The sequence below is a fragment of the Salmo trutta genome, chromosome 30 (assembly GCF_901001165.1).
Source record: "Salmo trutta chromosome 30, fSalTru1.1, whole genome shotgun sequence".
Classification (NCBI taxonomy): domain Eukaryota; kingdom Metazoa; phylum Chordata; class Actinopteri; order Salmoniformes; family Salmonidae; genus Salmo; species Salmo trutta.
Window position 1 is genome coordinate 14,290,382 of NC_042986.1, and position 21,481 is coordinate 14,311,862.

The window sequence follows — 21,481 nt, forward strand, 5'->3', positions numbered from 1 at the left end:
GTGAATCAGGCCTCTCATAACCTATTGGTTGAAATGTTGACCTTCTCTCCCCAGGCTTGTCAGTCTTCCGCTCCCTCATTAACGAATCAGAGTCCAAGATGTTCCCTGACAATGACCTCTTGCGTCAGCTCCGTTTAGTCACACAGGATGCAGAGAAGTGCTTCTCAGTGGCCCAGCAGCTACTCAACGGCAAAAGGCAGACTAGGTACCACTAACACAGTCCGCAGTCAGATGTAACAGGAGTATCATCACTGGATCATTTCCCCTCCCCTGCCCACATATGATCAACTGTGTCTTAATATTCAATTCCTCAACCAACCAACTGTTTATTTAAATTTCATTACCAGTTTGATAAAAGGGTTTGCATGATGCAGTTTGATTCAATTGTTGTGATAATTCTCTCTCAGGTATCGGTGTGGTGGGGGGAAGACCCAGAGCCAGCTGACCGTGCAGGAGCTGAGGTCATTTGTCAGGCAACTTTACAACATCCCTTGCAGCCTTCCTCAAGCCCCCAAATTAAAGGTCCAATAGATACTACATGCCATGCAATGAGGAAGTTCAATATCTAAATGCCGTGATGTTGCAGCCATTAGAAAATGTCATTGGAATTGATTAGACCTAACTAAGATGACTGGGGAACTGTGTTTAACGCGATTGGTCAGAGATGGAATGCAAATTTCGGTCAATTTTCCTGCCTATTTTAACCGACCCTCATTAACCGGTTAACAAACTGTACAAATAAATCCCAACAGTAAAATGACATGACACAGAAAATGTTATGCATGCATACAAGGAACAGACATTTGGCTCACAGCCACAACTATTGTAATGAAGCAGCTAATAACACACAATTTCCAAACTTTCACCAGAATGTAAAACACAGTTCTAAACAGCACACCTGATGTGAGCGGTTCCATATGTGACGGAGATGAACATCTCTGTTAGAAACATGGAAGAGGGGGAATCTAACCGCAACAACTATGATGGGTTGCTAATATGACTGGGATTTTTATTTATTTATTTTATTTCACCATTATTTAACCAGGTAAGCTAGTTGAGAACAAGTTCTCATTTGCAACTGCGACCTGGCCAAGATAAAGCATAGCAGTTAGACACATACAACACAGAGTTACACATGGAATGAACAAAACATACAGTCAATAATACAGTAGAAAAAATAAAACAAAAAGTCAATATACAGTGAGTGCAAATTAGGTAAAATAAGGAAATTAAGGCAATAAATAGGCCATGGTGGCAAAGTAATTACAATATGGCAATTAAACACTGGAATGGTAGATGTGCAAAAGATGGATGTGCAAGTAGAGATACTGGGGTGCAAAAGGAGCAAAATAAATAAATACAGTATGGGGATGAGGTAGGTAGATAGATGGGCTGTATACAGATGGGCTATGAACAGGTGCAGTGATCTGTGAGCTGCTCTGACAGCTGGTGCTTAAAGCTAGTGAGGGAGATGGTGGTGCCTTTGGATGGTGCCTTTGGCTTCTGAACAACAAAAGAAAATTGACATGGAAACCAATGGAACAGGAGAGAAATGCTGATTTCAGTAGCATATGAGGAAGTCTTCATAAAATAAATTCCCCATTTCTATGGTTGGATTTTGGCTAGGCTCCTTTGAAGCAAGGTGAGACATGCCTCATAAGAGGAAGTAAAACATTCAGGTTTCAATAAATTAAGTATATTTTTCCAAATTGTGTACAGCCTCCAGCTCGGATAGCAAAGTGGTTGGTGATGCGCTAATAGCCTGCCTAACGTTGCCTGATCCTATGCACTTGAATGGCGAATGGGAAAGCTGGGACCCTCTTTTTAATCGTGGCTATCAAAACTCTGTTTTTAACACGTGATTGCGTTTAGAATTGTTCCGCAATGACTGGGCTTTTCACTCCAGCAGAAACTAGCTGTTTGAGGAGCAGTTGCAGCTCTCGCACTGTTCGACAGGTGATATTCCACTCAAACTAGGGTCTGTATGCTGTGCGAATGTGATAAATAAAATGCATGACGACTAACAAAAACATACATGCGGCAATTTAATTCCATTACATTATTCAAATTAACCTATAGACCGATGTGCATGACCGATCAAATGTTAACCGTTAACATCCCTAACCAGAAAGTATTCCTCTCAAGGTAAAAGCATAAACCCATCTGAATCCTCAATCATTGTAGAATAGTATTCATAATGATATGAATGACGTTTATTTTCTTAGGATCTCTTGAATTGCATCGAAGACTTCCAGCAGCACAGTGAGAAAGTTCTGATGGATGAGGCCACCGGCACAGCGGTGATCCAGAGTCTTCTAGACGTTAGCTTTGACTTTGATGTGGAGCTGCCTGAACTTCCGATACTACGGGAGAGGCTGGAGCAAGCCCGTTGGCTGGAGGGTGTGCAGCAGACCAGCGCCCAGCCCTCCACCCTCACCCTGGAGACCATGCGGAGGCTGATAGACCAGGGTGTGGGCCTGACCCCTCACCCCTCTGTGGAGAAGGCCATGGCTCATCTGCAGGAGCTGCTCACGGTGTCTGAACATTGGGAGGAAAAGACCAGCATCCTCCTCAAGGCCAGGTGAGGGCCGCACACACCGAGGATTTATCGTTTACATCTGTAATCTTAATCGGTAAACCAGGTATTTCAGGGTTGTTTTTTTTAGGAATCCGATGTCAAAGAAGACAGGCCAAAATTTTAGATGAGTGGATTTTAAAAATAGGTTAAGGTCATCTTCTGGGCTTTGTTATTCTGGATCATTTAGACCTGAATTTACAATAATTGTGTCCTCACTCAGAGATTCAACTCTGGGTCTTGAATTTGAACTTTCTCTACTCTTAGCCAAAATGAGCCATGTGGTTATGGCACTTATATTAAAGCTAGTGAGGTTTCTCTTTAACGAATGTACAAACATACTGGATTACTGATTTGTACATTAGCAGAACTACAGTATGTCAGTGTCCCTGATTTTGCTTCATTTTAATTCCAGCTAGTGCAAAATGCTGCTGCTAGAATATTCAACAAGATCTACAAAAAGTGAGCATGCATATCTAGTTCTGCTTTCATCCCATTTGGTACCCAGTGCTTTTTAGTAATCACTGTCACCGGCGTTTTTCAAGCAGCTTTTTTTTAATGGCATGGCTCTCCAAGGAATGTGCATCTATTCTGTGCGCGCGCCACATATCCACGGTTTAACAGTCTTTTTCAGTCCAGTTTTAATTGTCTGCATCTTTCTAGAGCTAGAGTTCATTCAAATGTTCTGTCATTTTAGAGCTTAGTATAGTGAGAAGTGCTGTTCTTTTTATCTCCTCAAGGACGGATGGATAGTTTTTGTTTTCTTTATGATTTTATCGGTATGTTGAAAATTTTCTTTATTATAGAGTTGTGCATAGCCCATACCACGGTAACTGTATATGTAACCAATGGTTTGAAAGTGTAAAAGTGTATCATGGTTGCAAGGGGTCAGTATAGATGCCTATGTAAAGCTACTAACACTAAACAATCCATCAGTTGTCAGAGGAAAACGTTGCATGGTTCACAAGCATCACAACAGTGATGTCTGCTTACATCAGAAAGATCTGGAATTGACCTTTATGAAAGATGGAGTGAATAGCAACAAATGTTGAACAATAAGGGAAGTGAAATGTCTTAGGAATTGTCTGTTTTTTTCTCATGATAGTACATTCATATTTTTATGATTGATACACACCTGAGAACATTTCTCCATAGTCCATACAGATGGATAATATGATATGTATGCTTCCTGTCAGTCGGATAACTGGGCCCCTTGTGCTGGTGACTGACCAGTCTTTTGACCTAACTGTTTTCTTCTCCACCAGGCCCCCCCCATCTATAGAAGTCCTCTCTGAAGCAGCTGAGAAGGTGGTGGGTATACCTGCTTACCTCCCCAACTGTATGATGCTGAAGGACTCCATCAGTAGGGCCAGGGAGTGGCTTCAGGAAGCAGAGGCATTTCAGGTACGGAAAAATAAAACACCACGTTTCACAATGATGTTTTTATACATGATTTTTATAGAAACAATGCTCCCAGGTTGACATGTAAAGGAAATATGTGGAACCATTATGTTTAGAAAACTTGAATTCGGTGTGCTTTTATAGGATGGAGATTCCATTCCATTGTTTGACGAGCTCTCTGATATGGTTATACGAGGACAAGCCATCCCAGTCCAGCTGGACCCTCTAAAACATCTAGAGTTTCTGGTAGCAGAGCTGCAGGCCTGGAAAGAGTCTGCTGCTAAAATTTTCCTCATCAAAAACTCTCACTTCACTCTACTTGAGGTAATTGTCTAATGGCTGCAATGCGCCACCTATGAATTGTCCATGAGTGATGTACAGTATAAAGCAGTTTAATTCCCAGAAATGCATTCATCATTTTGTTCTTGTCCACAGGTTCTGTGTCCAAGATTTGAGGTTGGAGCAGGGTCTCCGAAAAGGAAGTCAAAAAAAGCTAAAGACTGCAGTAAGAAGAAGATGGTGAAGCTAGACTGTCTCAGTGATGTGGAAAAAGCTCTCTTAGAGACCAAGGACACTACCTCAGCTGTAAGTACACCACCTCAGCTGTAAGTACACCTACAATGGCCATGTATTCAGTTTGAGACATCTTTTATTTTTCAACTCAATTCAAAGTGCGGACCTTCACTTTCTCTTCTTCTTTCTAGTACTGGATATGTATTGTATCTCAATTCATGTTGGACATGAACTTACATTCAAATTCTATAAATTGAAATGTTTTGACATTTATTTACCAGCTGGCAACTCTCGGGGAAGTGCGGTTACGGGAGATGTGGGCCCTCTCCTCCCTCCGGGCAGCTAACGAGTCCAAGCTCCTCCCTACGGCAGACTGCATGGACCTGAAGGTGTGTGTGTGTCAGAATCCCCCCATGGGAGCCATGTTACAGTGTGAGCTCTGCCGGGACGCCTTCCACAGCGTGTGTGTGAGGGCTCCCTCAGACTCCCGTTCAGCCCAGGCCTGGCTGTGTCCAGACTGCCGACGCTCGGAGAAGCCCCCCCTGGACAAGGTCATGCCCTTGCTGGCGTCGCTGCAGCGTATTCAGGTGCGTCTACCGGAAGGCGATGCGCTTCACTATTTGGTTGAGAGAACAGTCAGCTGGCAACACCGTGCGCGACAGGTCTCGGCCTCCTGTGGCCTTCCAGACCTGGAGGAGAACTTTACAACTTCACCATCTCCGGTTGGAAAGGTCAGTCACACACCTTCTCTGAAATGTAGTTATCTATCCATTTTAAAGTCATATAATTCAGAATTAAGAGACAGTTATGTTAATGACCAGATTAGTAATGAATTTGATATTTATTTTTTCTATATAAACAGCCACCATGTTTGACTCCAGAGTGGAACAGGACAAGTCATGATCAGATGGTCTTCTACACTGAGCAACGATGCATTCCTCTGCAGGGTCAGTTCTGTGGTATAAAGCAGTGTTGTAGAATCATTTGTAATTCTTATCACCAGCTGGACTTCTTGATAACTTCATTATATTGATTAGCGCTCTACTGATGACTACTGATTATTTAACCAGCTACGGTAGGTGATTGAGAATATTTCTCCTTTACAATAACCTGATGTGTGCTGTGCTGCTGCAGGTCTGAGTGTGGAGCTGGAGGAGCTGATGGTGGAAGGGCTCCTGCTGCAGGTGTCTCTGCCAGAGATCACACAGCTCTACCATGTGTTACTGAACGGGCTGGGAACGCATCACACCCACGGACGCACGTCACAGCAAGAGGACGACCCCTCGGGCTGTGACAAACGCAAGCAGTGCAACTCTCAGGGAAGAAGCTCTCCACAAAAAGAGGTGTGTGTGTGTGTGTGTGTGTGTGTGTGTGTGTGTGTGTGTGTGTGTGTGTGTGTGAGAGCACGCTAGCTATCAAGTACTGTAACTGAGGACTTGGTGGACTGTATATTCTTTAGGTTTTACTTTATGTTCGCTCTCGTGTGCTGATAAGGGCACAGATGACAAGACGGAGGAGTGCGGTCTAGGTGGTTTAATGACGCTGAAGATTCACAGTACGGGCACGGAACAGCACAGTGTATGTAGCATGTATGGGCCAAGGCACTTAGTGGTATGGCAACTTGCATTAAGGAAGTGTGTATGTGGTCTGCAAGTAAAGAGAGAAATAAAGATGCGATATTGAATGACAGATGTAGAGTGTATACATAATACAATCTCTAGTTCACTATACTATAAACAATATGCATGTAATAATAACGTGGCTATAATGGCTTAATGCTATACAAGGCAATACAGAGCCATGCAACATGACCCCACTAATTAGAGATCAAAGGGGTGCCGCTGTTCTACAAAGCATAGCACCGTACTCTTCAGTACAGGGCTACAACTGCACAATGGACTTGAAATACCTCAACAAGGTTCACAATGAAAGATACCCACATTAAAATCAAATCCAATGTTATTGGTCACATACACATATTTAGCAGATGTTATTGTGGGTGAAATGCTTGTGGTCCTATCTCCAACAGTGGAGTAGTATCTAACAATTCACAACAATACACACATCTAAAAGTAAAATAATGTAATTAAGAAAAATATAAATATTAGGATGAGCAATGTCGGAGTGGCATTGACTAGAATACTGTGTGTGTGTGCTACCGTCAAAACTTTGGGGTCACTTAGAAATGTCCTTGTTTTTGAAAGAAAAACAAAAACATTTTGTCCATTAAAATAACATCAAATTGATCAGAAATACAGTGTAGACCTTGTTAATGTTGTAAATAAGAAGTCCATTCAGTGTTGGAATATCTACATAGGTGTACAGAGGCCCATTATCAGCAACCATCACTCCTGTATTCCAATGGCACATTGTGTTAGCTAATCCAAGTTTATCATTTTAAAAGGATAATTGATCATTAGAAAAACCTTTTGCAATTATGTTAGCACCGGTGAAAACTGTTCTGATTTAAAGAAGCAATAAAACTGGCCTTCTTTAGACTAGTTGAGTATCTGGAGCATCAGCATTTGAGGGTTCAATTACAGGCTCAAAATGGCCAGAAACAAAGCACTTTCTTCTGAAACTCATCAGTCTATTCTTGTTCTGAGAAATTAAGGCTATTCCATGTGAGAAATTGCCAAGAAACTGAAGATCTCGTACAACGCTGTGTAATACTCCCTTCACAGAACAGAGCAAACTGGCTCTCACCAGAATAGAAAGAGGAGTGGGAGGCCCCGGTGCACAACTGAGCAAGAGGACAACTACATTAGAGCGTCTAGTTTGAGAAACAAACGCCTCAAGTCCTCAACTGGCAGCTTCATTAAGTAGTACCCGCAAAACACCGGTCTCAATGTCAACAGTGAAGAGGCGACTCCGGGATGCTGCCCTAGAGTTGGAGGTGTGCGTGGCCACGCAGCCATAGGTGAACAAGGAGTACAGAAAGGGGCTGAGCACACACCTTTGTGGGGCCCCTGTGTTGAGGATCAGCGTAGTGGAGGTGTTGTTTCCGACCTTCACCACCTGGGGGCGGCCTGTCAGGAAGTCCAGGACCCAGTTGCACAGGGCAGATTCAGACCCAGGGACCCAAGCTTAATGATGAGCTTGGAGGGTACTATGGTGTTGAAGGCTGAGCTATGGTCAATGAACAACGTACTTACATAGGTATTCCTCTTGTCCAGATGGGATAGGACAGTGTGCAGTGCAATGGCGATTGCATCATCTGTGGATCTATTGGAGCGGTATGCAAACTGAAGTGGGTCTAGGGTATCAGGTAAGATGGAGGTGACATGATCCTTAACTAGCCTCTCAAAGCACTTCATGATGACAGAAGTAAGTGCTACGGTGCGATAGTAATTTACTTCAGTTACCATTTCTTGGGTACAGGAACCATAGTGGACATCTTGAAGCAAGTGGGGACAGCAGACCCTGATAAGGAGAGATTGGAGTGTTTACAGACATATTCAGCCAGCTGGTCTGCGCATGCTCAGGGGACGCGGCTAGGTATGCCGTCTGACCCGGCAGCCTTGCGAGGGTTAACACTCATAAATGTCTTACTCACATCGGCCACAGAGAACGAGAGTCCACAGTCTTTGGGAGCAGGCCGCGTCAGTGGCACTGTGTTATCCTTAAAGCGGGCGACGGTGTTTAGCTAATCCAGGAGCAAGACTTCCGTCTCTGCGACGTGGCTGGTTTTCCCTTTGTAATCTGTGGTTGTCTGTAGACCCTGCCACATACGTCTCGGGTCTGAGCTGTTGAATTGCGGCTCCACGTTTTGCCTGTTTGATTGCCTTACGGAGGGAATAATTACACTGTTTATATTTGTGCATATTCCCAGTCACCTTGCCTTGGTTAAGTGGTGGTTCATGCTTTCTGTTTTGCGCGAATGCTGCCATCTATCTGCGTTTTATGGTTTGGGTAGGCGTTAATAGTCAGTGGGAACAACATCCCCTATACACTTCCTGATGAACTCAGTCACCGTGTCCGTGTATACGTCAATGTTATTCTCAGAGGCAACCCGGAACATATCCCAGTCCTCGTGATCAAAACAATCTTGAACCATGGATTCCGATTGGTCAGACCAGCGTTGAACAGACCTTAGCATGGGTACTTCCTATTTTGACTTTCTGCATATAGGAAGGTAGGTGCAAAATCGAGTCGATCTGATTTGCCGAAGGGAGAGTGGGGGAGAGCCTTGAAGCCATCCCGGAAGGGGGAGTAACAATGGTCGCGAGATTTTGTAGCACAAGTACTACAGGCAATGTGTTAATGGAATTTCTCAAGTTTCGTTTGTTTTAAATCCCCACCTACAATAAGTGCGGCCTCAGGATATGTGGTTTCCAGTTTGCACAAAGTCCAGTGTAGTTCCTTGACGGCTGTCCTGGTATCGGCTTGAGAGGAATATACATAGCTCTTACTATAACCAAAGAGAATTATCGCGGGAGTTAATATGGTCGACATTTGATTGAGATATTCTAGGTTGGGTGAACAAAAGGACTTGAGTTCCTGTACGTTATCACAATCACACCTTGTGTAGTTAATCATGAAACATACACCACCGCCTGCCTTCTTCCCAGACAGTTCTTTATTCCTGTCTGCGCAATGTACTGAGAACCCAGCTGGCTGTATGGACGGGGATAGTATATCTGGAGAGAGCCATGATTCTGTGAAACAGAGTATGTTACAGTTCCTGATGTCTCTCTGGAAGGAGATCCTCGCCCTAAGCTCGTCTACTTTATTGTCCAAGGACTGAACATTAGCGAGTAAAATACTCTGAAGTAGTGGATGGACTCGAAGTCCACTCCGAATACCTCTTCTCTGCTGGCGGCGTCTTGGAGCAGACTCTGGAATAAGTTCAATTGCCCTCCGCCTTTCTTCTTCCCAGAGAGTTCTTTATTCATATGTGTACTGAGAACCCAGTTGGCTGAATGGACGGGGACAGTGTATCCAGAGAGAGCCATGATTCCGTCCCTGATGTCTCTGAAAGGAGATCCTTGCCCAGAGCTCGTCTACTTTTTTGTCCAGGGACTGAACATTATTGAGTAATATACTCGGAAGTGGTGGATGGTGTGCACGCCTCCTGAGTCGGAAAAGAAGTCCACTCAGAATACCTCTACTCCGCCGGTGGCATCTTGGAGCAGCATCAGGAATAAATTAAACTGCCTTGCGGGGTACGAACAAAGGATCCAAATTCGGGGAAAGTCGTATTCCTGGTTGTAATGCTGGTGAGTTACCGCCGCTCTGATATCCAAGAGTTATTTCCGGCTGTATGTAATAACACAAACGTTCTGGGCTAATAATGTAAGAAATAACACACAAAAATAACACACAAAAATACTGCAAAGTTGCTTAGGAGCTAGAAGCAGAGCTTTCATGTCTGTCGGTGCCATCTTCTATACATCTATACAGGGTATGTAAAAAGGCACTGGGGGACATTTACACAATACGAATTCTAGGCTAAATGTCAGAAATAATATGATCGGAGAGACGGAGCTAGCAAGCTTCGTTACAGTTGCTAGCTCTTGATGGCTCGCAATAGAAATGCCTAATTAGCGTATCCATAAAATGACAATATTGTCCCCAAGTGCGTCTTTAGACAAACACCTGAAGGATATTAAATATGTACTTGCATATCAACAAGGATGCACACTGGCCTTGGCTAACACAATGAAAGCTAAGTAGTGGAAAACCACAGGATGGCTGGAACCTTCTCTCACTTGACTTCTCTGAGCTGGAATTGCCCAGCGTGTTTTTCTCCATTTCACTGGTGGGCGGAGCTACAGCTCTGATATGACTAACTTCTATCTATTCGACTATGATGACTACCATTTCTCCACAGCCTTTCGTACAAATACATTAAATTCAATGGTATGTTTTTTTTATGATTGGTCTATAAAAGCATTTGGTTTATCACTGTTACCGTTTCATCACTGATGAAAATAAGAAATCCAGTTTACTTTAAGATGTTACGTTTTCTATCTCTTCAGGATGGCCTGAAAAAGGAAGTAGTTAACGGAGTAGAGAAGAAGGCCAAGCGACGCCTGGAGAGGGAGGCTCTGGAGACAGAGCGCAGGGACAAGGCCAAGAAGCTCCAAAACAAGAGACAGAAAATGAACAAGGAGAAGAACCTGGAACGCAGGGCAGCCTCGACCTCCTCATCTCCTCGTTCCGACTTCTCCCAGTCAGACGACTCTGAAGAGGAGATGGCCATGTGTCCAGCAGAGGGATGCCAGCAGCCAGAAGGAGATGAGGTAAAATAAATCACTCACTGATAATAAGAGAATATGAAATAAGATAAGCGATATTTTATTAATTGCGAAAACCTGATTGACTGACTGCTAGTGTTGGAGTTCAAATAAAGGACAGAGGGACAGAATGCCTAGCAGTTTGTTTGTAGTAGAAATTGTAAAATTTACTGAATGTTCAGTTCCTTGTCTGGCTTATGTCACTTGAGTTTTCTTTATTTGGTGTTTTTGACTTATTTCAGGTGGACTGGGTCCAGTGTGACGGCAGCTGTAACCAGTGGTTCCACCAGGTCTGTGTGGGTGTGACAGCCGAGTTGGCTGAGAAAGAGGACTATGTGTGTGTCAGCTGTACAATAAGCGATGGCCGCTGAGGATTTGAGGAGAGAATGGATGGCGTTTTGGAAGGAAAGCTGGAAGTCTGACGGTTTTCGGCCTACTCCGTTAGCTACTTGGCCACACAAGTCAGGATGTCACAGACCTAGCCCTCCTTGTCCTCATCCCCTTTGTGACAACGGTGCTATCTCCTCTTTATTGGGTTGTTGTCCAGAACGATACTGTTTGTTACTTTTTTTGTATTTTTTACATCTTTTTCTTTCCTCCTTTGAACTGTTTGTGGTTGTGACATGATGTGGAGTCAGTGCTGCATGGGTTTCCATATAAAGGATGGTGCAAAGGAGTCAAACAATAAGGCACTCTGTAAAGATCCAAGGGTATATTACAGTATATTGAACTTCCTTGCATGCAAAACCAGAGACAGATGGTGTTGGTTAAGGTCCCCTCCTTCCCCATAATAAATCATGTGATAGAGAGAACTGTATTTTTTGGGAAACCCAGTGCTTAGTACTTGCATCAAACTTCTCTGACTTATATAATTTTTGGTAGACTAAGTTTATTTATCTGAGCAATAAGGTTTGTCTCACTTGAATTCAATGGATTGGTCTCCTCTGAACTACGTGTTGATGCTTCAGCAATGGTTTGATGTACAGAACAGGAAGTGTATCGACTGGGGTAAGTTACAGTTGTAGACTAGCAATTTAGCAGACAGAAGGAACTGGATCAACTGCCACATACACTATAGTGCCTTTGGAAAGTATTCAGACCCCTTGACTTCATCAACATTTTGTTACATTATAGCCTTATTCTAAAATGGGTTAAATAAATACAAATCCTCAAATCTACACACAATACCCCATAATGACAAAGCAAAAACCTGTTTTGCGAAATTTTACCAAATGTATTAAAAATACATAAGTATTCAGACCCTTTGCTATGAGACTTGAAATTGAGCTCAGGTGCATCCTGTTTCCATTGATCATCCTTGATGTTTCTACAACTTGGTTGGAGTCCACCTGTGGTGAATTCAATTGATTGGACATTATTTGGAAAGGCACACACCTGTCTGTATAAGGTTCCACAGTTGACCGTGCATGTCAGAGCAAAAACCAAGACATGAGGTCGAAGGAATTGTCCGTAGAGCTCCGAGACAGGATTGTGGCGGCGCAGATCTGGGGAAGGGTACCAAAACATTTCTGCAGCATTTGAAGGTCCCCAAGAACACAGTGGCCTCCATCATTCCTAAATGGAAGAAGTTTGGAACCACCAAGACTCTACCTAGAGCTGGCCGCCCGGCCGAACTAAGCAAGTGGGGGAGAAGGGTCTTGGTTAGGGAGGTGACCAATTACCTGATGGTCACTCTGACAGAGTTCCTCTGTGGAGATGGGAGAAGCTTCCAGAATGACAGCCATCTTTAAAGCACTCCACCAAATCAGACCTTTTATGGTAGAGTGACCAGATGGAAGCCACTCCTCAGTAAAAGGCACATGACAGCCCGCTTGGAGTTTGTTAAAAGGCACCTAAAGACTCTGACCATGAGAAACAAGATTCTCTGGTCTAATGAAACCAAGTTGAACCCTTTGGCCTGAATGCCAAGCATCACATCTGGAGGAAACCTGGCAGTATCCCTACGGTGAAGCATGGTGGTGGCAGCATCATGCTGTGGGGATGGTTTTCACCGGCAGGGACTGGGAGACTAGTCAGGATTGAGGGAAAGATGAACGGAGCAAAGTACAGAGATCCTTGATGAAAACCTGCTCCAGAGTGCTCAGGAGCTCAGACTGGGGCTAAGGTTCAATGCAGGAGAGGCTTCGGGACAAGTCTCTGAATGTCCTTGAGTGGCCCGGACTTGAACCCGATCTAACATCTCTGGAGAGACCTGAAAATAGCTGTGCAGAAACGCTCCCCATCCAACCTGACAGATCTTGAGAGGACCTGCAGAGAAGAATGGGAGAAACTCCCCAAATACAGGTGTGCCACGCTTGTAGCGTCATACCCAAGGCGGCTCGAGGCTGTAATTGCTGCCAAAGGTGCTTCAACAAAGTACTGAGTAAAGGGTCTGAATACTTATATAAATGTGATATTTCAGTTTTTCTATTTAATAAATTAGCAAAAATTTATAAAATCCAGATTTTTCTTTGTCATTGATGAAGTATTGTGTGTAGAATTTTTATTTATTATATATATATATTTTAATAAGGCTGTAACCTAACAAAACATGGAAAAAGTCAAGTGGTCTGAATACTTTCCGAAGGCTCTTTATATACAGAAGTATGTGGACGGCTTCAAATTAGTGGATTTGGCTATTTCAGCCACACCCGTTCCTGACAGCTATATAAAATCGAGCACACAGCCATGCAATTTCCATAGACAAACTTTGGCAGTCGAATGGCCTTAGTGAAGAGCTCAGTGACTTTCAACGTGCCACCTTTCCAACAAGTCAGTATGTAAAATGTCTACCCTGCTAGAGCTGCCCCGGTCAACTGTAAGTGCTGTTCTTGTGAAGTGGAAACATCTAGGAGCAACAACGGCTCAGCTGCAAAGTGGTAGGCCACACAAGCTCACAGAAAGGTACCGCTGAAGCGCATAGTATGTCAAAATTGTCGGTACTCGGTTGCGACATTCGCGACAGGGTTCAAAACTGCCTCTGGAAGCAACGTCAGCACACAATAACTGTTGGTTGGGAGCTTCATGAAATGGGTCTCCATGGCCGAGCAGCCACACACAAACCTAAGATCATCATGCGCTATGCTAAGCGTCAGCTGCAGTGGTGTGAAGCTCTCTGCCATTGGACTCTGGCGCAGTGGAAACATTCTCTGGAGTGATGAATCACGCTTCACCATCTGGCAGTCTGACTGACAAATCTGGGTTTGGCGGATGCCAGGAGAACGCTACCAATCCCGAATGCATAGTGCCAACTGTCAATTTTGGTGGAGGAGGAATAATGGTCTAGGGTTGTTTTTCATGGTTCGTACTAGGCCCCTTAGTTCCAGTGAAGGGAAATCTTAACGCTATAGCATACAACATTCTGGACAATTCTGTGCTTTTAACTTTGTGGCAACAGTTTGGGGAAGGTCATTTCCTGTTTCAGCATGACAATGCCCCCGTGCACAAAGCGAGTTCCATACTGAAATGGTTTGTTGAGATCGTGTGGAAGAACTTGACTGGCCTGCACAGAGCCCTGACCTCAACCCCATCAAACACCTTTTGGATGAATTGGTACACTAACTACGAACCAGGCTTAATCGGCCGACATCAGTGCCCGACCTCACTAATGCTCTTGTGGCTGAATGGAAGCAAGTCCCCACAGCAATGTTCCAACATCCTAGTGGAAAGCCTTCCCAGAAGAGTGGAGGCTATTATAGCAGCAAGGGGGGACCAACTCCATGTTAATGCCCATGATTTTGGAATGAGATGTTTGACGAGCAGTTGTCCATACTTTTGGTCATGTGGTGTATGTGCTTGGGTGGGTTACTTTGGGAAGGAATGGAGAGAGGTAGTTTGAGACATTGCAGTTTATATTGTGGAATAAAAACATTTTCTCCTAATATCAAAGGAACGGTTTTCATCTTTTAATTTGGTCCACTAGATGTCGTAATATCAACACTAGTGTGTAGTACCACTATCCTATAAGCAGGTTTATTGCGTAATGAATGCATAAGGATTATTGGTGTTAGTCAAAAGAACCTTGAATTAAATGGCCATAATAGGCTACAAAAGTATAATTCTCTCTTGATGACATCATGCACAAACTTATAATAGCCCCATACAAAATATAGATGATTTAATAGCTATCAATTTGCATTTTTCCTTGTGTTGTCATATGGCTCCAGTCCAGCTCCAGTGCGCTGATCTTAAATTGGGCATTGAGCTAAACAGTTATTCGAGAGGCGGCCCAGGCAGTCCTCCTGATAGTTTGGACAAGGAGAGGGTACTGACCTATTTCAATTGCACTGAAAGACCATTTCAAAGAGAGACTGGAGAGGTCAATGAACCTGAGATTAGTGTTCCAATAGAACTATTATTATCAAAGGACTTTTGGAGACCGGACGCAACCAATTACACACCGGTTTGCGTAACAGGACATTTTTGTGGGAAATAATGTGGAAAGTGCAGAATCAACGCTCTGTGGACAGCGAGGAGGACTCCGATATTGACAAACTGTTAGCCGCTCTGACACCCGCCGAGGTGGAAGAGCTGCAGTGCGAACTGACCGTTATTGACCCGGATCCAACTGAGCCAGTCGGGCTCCGGCAGAGGAACCAGACAGACAAGCAGCCGTCAATAAAATAAAATAGGGGGGCGATGCTTGACTACTGTGAGCGCGAAACCAAGAAACTCATTCAAAGGGAGTTGTCCTTTGAGGTATGATGCCAATGTCGTTAGTTTTGTGTGAAGGACCACTTGTAACCAATTAAAAAATACAATAGTTAGAAGTTGTTTTTGCTGGTTGACTTCTGAAATGGTATTAGTACAGTAGGAATAGTGTATCCTAGATGTATGAACAGCTGTCAATTGAGTACTTTAAGTTGGCCTACCAATTTCACACCTTATTCAAGTGCCCAAGTATATCAGGGCCCTCATGCTGTCAACCCTGGATTCCAGACATGGTGTAGTGATTGCAGGATTCAAGACCAGGGATGATGAATACTTTTGTGGGCAATATTTCACCCACTAACTTCAAATATAACTGCTGTTAGTGTCTCTATTGGAAATAAATCAATAATTGTTAGGAGTTTGACAGAAATAGGAATACAGATGTACAGTGGGGTCCCAAAATGATTGACACCCTTGCTAAAAATTAGCAAAAATGACTATAAAATACTTAATTGAAATACTGAGCTGTATTGTACGCAACCCCCAAAAATGGGGGAATTATATTTTATACTAATTCAATTGCTTAGAAAAGAACATTTTGTTTAACAAGAAATATTTCATTTTTCTCAAAAAGGTAGGGGTCAAAATTATTGACATCCCTGTTTTCAATACCTCACCTTGCGAAGGTAACTGCACTGAGCCTTTTGCTAAAATGAGTTTGAGAACACATTGGGAGGGATCTTAGGCCATTCCTCCATACAGAATCCTTCCAGATCCTTGGCCAAGCACACCAGTGGTGGGGTTGGTGTCAAAATGAGAGTGCATAAGCAGAAAAGAACCCCATACCTAATGTAAATTATGGTGGTGGGTCTTTGATGTTATGGGGCTATTTTGAATCCACTGGTCCTTGTTAAGGTCAACAGCATCATGAACTTTGCCCAGTACCAGGACATTTTTGCCAAAAACCTGGTTGCCTCTGCCAGGACACAGAAATTTGTCCGCAAGTAGATCCTCCAGCAAGACAATAACCCCAAGCACACATCAAAATCCTCAGAAATTGTTAGCCATTGCAAAATGTTGATTTTGTGGCCAGTTATCAGACTCAGAACTTGAACACCATAGAAAACCTGTGGTTTGAATTGAAGAGCGCAGTCCATAAGTGCAGACTACATTTTTTTAAAGGCTCAGTGCCGTTATCCTCGCAAGGTAAAAGGTATTGAAAACAGTCATTTTGAACCCTACCTTTTTTTATGAGAAACAAATTACTTGTTAAACAGAATCTTTCTCTGAGCAATTGTATTAGTATAAAATATAAATATGAGATATTACACACGTCTCAGATCTTGACTGTGACAATACCAGTGTCCAATTTTGTAAATTAAGTTGATTTTTTTCAGATGATACAGTAATATCCTAATGATTAATAAAGAGAAGCTTAGACAGTGAGCTTATCTTTAGAGACCCAGAGTATGTTGACACTCAGCTTTTAGATAAAGGCTCCAACAGGTTGCAAGTAAGGAATCATGAGCTTTGTTGAAACAGCTGCGTGTACAGAGACTATAGAGAAGTCTTGTGAACAGGCAAAATGTCACCTACACACTGGGGCATCATAAGTCTGAGGAGTTGCTAGGCAGCCCCATTTTTTAAAATCGTAAACAAATGAGCCCCTGAGCCATAAAGAGAACATGTAGAAATAGCAGGATATATGATTCACATTGTATTCAAATGTTAACCAATTATGTAGCAGTAGTATAGTTATCAATACTTAATTTCCATCCTACAAAGCTATACTTGGCCATCTGTAGGGTGTTGGCTGTAGATATTTTGTATGTCATCTTGTTTTCACAAAGCCCCTTGAGATCTGGAGAAGGTTTTGATGAACAAGGTAAAATACAGGCTCATGGAATAAAGAGTCTGGTTAATGCTGGCATGCTGGTTCCAATTCTAAGACAAATGAAATTCCAGAGCAGAACGCTCTGACCCATACTGCCTTTTAAGGAAACATCTGCCAGAGTTACTTACACAGTGGCTCGCAGATCCCTACCGACGCATCGCCCTGTAGGGGATGAAAAACCCCTGTTTGCTATATGCAAGATATACAGTTTTACAAAGGGTGCTCGTAGGGGCAATGTTCCATAGGTTTTACATAGGCTGTTTCCTGACTTATTGACATTCCAGAAGCATTCAGAAAATATTTTAAAAAATATATAAAAATGAATATACAGTACATTGTGTATTAAATGTAATCTAATACTGCATTTCATACTTGTATGATTCATGCAACTATCTTTTCTTAAATACTTCATACTTAAGGAGCCAACAACTGACAGAGTGAAATGGGAACACCTGAAGAAGATGGGGAAGAGCTGTGATAGTTTCTTCTACTTCAAGTCAGATGACCCGGATGACCAGGATGTCATGGACCTAAACTTCTCTGCTGTGGAGACCACTAAGGAGGACATATCCAAGGACAAAGAGGAAAAAACAGAGAGCAAGAACTTGAAGGGTGAGGGAGGGAGTAGAGAGGAAAATGAGGAAAGACCACATAGTAGGTTAGGAGGAGATAAGGACAAAGACGGTGAAAAAAAGGAAGATTGGATTGTTGAAAATAGCAGTGAACTACAGGTTGAAGTAAAAGACAAAAAGGATAAGTGTAGTAACAAAACACTTCACCTTATCTCAAAATTGCAAACAAAAAAAGAGGATATGAAAGAAAAGGAGAAAAAAACTGAACAAAGACAGACTCTAAAACCAAGGACCTGATTTCAAAGCTTCGAGGGCAAGCTGAGAAAGACGATAGTAAGGAGAAAGATAAAGAGAAATCTCAAAAAATGAAGGATAGCAAGATAAGAGGAATGTTCTCTAAAGTAGAGGAAAAGCAAAAATAACTCAGAGGTACTGAGATGAAGAAAAAGAGGAATAATGAGAAGGACAAAGAGAGAGAAAACACCCAATCACACAGGAAACGAAGTAGTGTCCAGGATAAGACACAGAAAGACAGTGAAAAGGAGACAGAAAGGAATCCTAATAAATACAGTGAAGTCAACAATGTAAACCTAGAGAACAGCAGTAGGGATGAACGCCTGGCTGGTGAAGTCATGGAGGCAGACGAGGAGGCCAGCATGTTTGATGAGCTCCTTGAGCAGGTCAGAAAAGATTACCCTTTGATGACGGAGCTCAATGTCAACAACTCAGATGTCATCAAGACCCACACTCTCATCCAATTTGCAGAAGCACTACAAAGCAACACACATGTCAAGACATTTGCTTTAGCCAACACCCGGGCTGACGACCATGTGGCTTATGCCATTGCCGGCACTCTGCGGAACAACACGTCTCTGACCAGCGTCATCCTTGACTCCAACCACCTCACTGGCAAGGGAATTTTGGCCATGGTACACGCTTGGGGTGGTAGATCTGGACCAGGGTCTACATCACCTCCTCCTAAGGCTGGGGATGCTGGATCTCGTCCTAGGTCTCCACCACCTCCACCTCAGGCTCCTAAGGCTGGCTGATCTGGACCAGCAGCACATCCACCTCCTCCCCCTGCCCCAGTGTTGGAGGGCCTAAGGAAAGCCCTTATGCCTGCCTCACAGAGGAAACTCAGCGGGCTGACCTCAAACCAAGGAGAGAGGAACACTAGGGACCAGTTGCTGGACTCCATTCGCAAGAGCACTATGAAAGCTCTAAAAAATGTTTGAACAGGAGAGGAGTGGAGTGGAGTGGAAGTTGTTTGTGAAAGCAGCATGATAATGCTATCAGTACAATGTGATTAATGTGGTGAGCAGCCAACAGTATGAGAGGAATTTTCATTACATCTGTAGACTAACACACACACATATATATTTATATAAAGCCAGCATTTCCCTTGAATTTACAGCCAGGAAGAATATTGGTGAATAAATCTAATCTAAATTTTTTACCCTCTTGCAGGTTGATGTTCCGAAGCTTCTTCGGGAACGGGCAGGGGATCACAGGAAGAAGAGGTTGGACTTGATACAGAAACAGAACTGCATTTGTCTGGGGCGAAGCCTTGCTTCTGTTGTTGCTGCTGAGATATGGAGAGATATCTAATACAGTGGGTACTGTGAATCAGAAGGTGGTGTTGGTGTTGGTGAAACCACCTTAGGCTACACTGCCTGTTGACTTCTGTCTCCCTCAGTTGAATCTCTCCCTCCTTTTCTCCTTAGATGTTCATATTTGGTTATTGCATTGAAGACACAGTATGATGTAAGAATAATTCCTTTGTTCTTTTGAATTACTGGATGATGGTCAGTTGGATGTTCTGCTCTTTCATGTGAGGCTTTGTCCAGCAAAGAGGTGGGGAGAACGGGGGAGTTGCACAGCGGAAACAGAAAAGTTCAAAGGGGAGAACAACTGGAAGGAAAGGCTTACACATTGCAAGTCACCATATTTTTTGTATTTTTAGACATTTAAGTAGCCATAAGAGGAATGAACAAATATATTTTTTTGTTTTTTTTAAGACAATTTTCCAGTGTCACGATTAAAGGATATTATATACTGAACAAAACTATAAACGCAACATGCAACAATTTACTTTAATTTAAAAAAAATGTACCCCTTTTTCTCCTTAATTTCGTGATATCCAATTGATAGTTACAGTCTTGTCCCATCGCTGCAACTCCCCTATGGACTCGGGAGAGGACAGGTGTTGAGAGAGTTGTGTGACAAAACTGCACATTTTAGAGTGTCCTTTTATTGTCCCCAGCACAAGGTGCACCTGTGTAATTATCATGCTGTTTAATTAGCTTCTTGATATGCCACATCTGTCAGGTGGATGGATTATCTTGGCAAATGAGAAAGGCTCATATAAACTAATTTCTGCACAACGTTTGAGAGAAATATGCTTTTTGTGCATATGGAAAAATTTCTGGGATCTTTTATTTCAGCTCATGAAACATTACACCAACACTTTACATGTTGCGTTTACATTTTTGTTCAGTATAGCTAAATAAAACATTTAACCAAACACATAACTAGTATGCAACACACAACTCGTATCTAAAGTGTGCATAGGTTCTTAATCTGGTCAATGTGTAATATAATAGCAGTCAATCACTATTAGTTGTCTATAGGGTTGGCAGTTGCTTACAACATGAAAGTATGAGGGACTTCCCTATAGCTGGCAGGAGACCCCTTGACCTATGCAAACATTTCACTGTGATAGATTGTGTCCTGAGAGGGAGGGGAATATATTTTGAGAATGCTTTTGAAAATGTTGTGTTGTTTAGAATTGACTCATGAGGGGTACATACTGTATCACACAGATGTTTTATGACATGAAAATATACCAAGACAAGTAAAGATTTTTAACTACTAGTACAGCACTGAGGTTGACATGTCAGGCCACAGGTGTTACCTGATGTATTCAAGTGCAAATTCTGAAATGTATTTACAGAACCAAACAAAACACATTCATATGTCTGGTTTCGAGAGTGCATCTAATAGCTAATAACCAGGTCATTTAATTCCTCCAGATGAACAATTATGGGATGTTTTTCGTCTGTCTTCGATGTCTCCGTCTGCCTCATAGGCTTTTGATTTAACAAAAGTAGCACTTGTCTGTAGCACTTCCTTCCTGAAACATTGCAATCAGTTTATTTTTTCACTTCCTGTAATACAGCAAAAACAGGCCTAAGCCACTGCAAGTGATGCTGCTGGGTAGAGACTGATATGGTGACAGTAGGATCATTTGAGAGAAAAAGGGATCTGTGGTGAAATAAGATTTAAAAAATTAAAACATGAAAATCTATCTGATGATTCTCCTTTACTTGCCAGGAGAGTTTAACACAGACCATTTTTGTTGTTGTTGATTTGTTGTTGATTACAATTGCAGACAATTTTTGTTGTTGATTATTTTCTTTGTGAGACTCCTGCATAGTGCAAATTGTATAGAATAAACTCCTGCCAAACAATTCCACAAAGTTTTTGTTTATTTCACGTTTCAACTATTATTTGTTATCATCATAAACAATAACATTGTTTTCTCTTTTATCAAGTTTTAAGCTGTTATGCAAAAAGGAGCAAAATTGGAGAGCATGGAAGTGAAGGTGGATCTTTAGACATTAAGTGTTCATATCCA

At 42.6% G+C, this 21,481-nt stretch overlaps 1 protein-coding gene and 1 long non-coding RNA gene across 4 annotated transcripts in view; both read left to right on the forward strand.

Moving 5' to 3' along the window:
* The window catches only part of LOC115168037 (lysine-specific demethylase 5B-B), a 35,712-nt gene extending 24,167 nt beyond the window's left edge, over window positions 1-11,545 (forward strand). For all 3 annotated transcript variants that reach the window (XM_029722887.1, XM_029722888.1, XM_029722889.1), the window contains exons 18-28: window positions 55-205; window positions 408-522; window positions 2,226-2,581; window positions 3,841-3,979; window positions 4,121-4,300; window positions 4,412-4,561; window positions 4,771-5,220; window positions 5,352-5,436; window positions 5,624-5,832; window positions 10,471-10,734; window positions 10,971-11,545. In XM_029722887.1, the coding sequence (XP_029578747.1) occupies window positions 55-205; window positions 408-522; window positions 2,226-2,581; window positions 3,841-3,979; window positions 4,121-4,300; window positions 4,412-4,561; window positions 4,771-5,220; window positions 5,352-5,436; window positions 5,624-5,832; window positions 10,471-10,734; window positions 10,971-11,099 (2,228 nt within the window). In that variant the 3' untranslated portion in view covers window positions 11,100-11,545. The remainder of the gene's footprint in view (window positions 1-54; window positions 206-407; window positions 523-2,225; window positions 2,582-3,840; window positions 3,980-4,120; window positions 4,301-4,411; window positions 4,562-4,770; window positions 5,221-5,351; window positions 5,437-5,623; window positions 5,833-10,470; window positions 10,735-10,970) is intronic.
* Window positions 11,546-13,337: 1,792 nt separating this feature from the next.
* Window positions 13,338-19,947, forward strand: LOC115168038 (uncharacterized). Its single transcript, XR_003870614.1, has 3 exons — window positions 13,338-15,426; window positions 17,692-19,158; window positions 19,312-19,947. It is a non-coding gene; the product is annotated as an uncharacterized LOC115168038 (long non-coding RNA).
* Window positions 19,948-21,481: the final 1,534 nt, after the last annotated feature.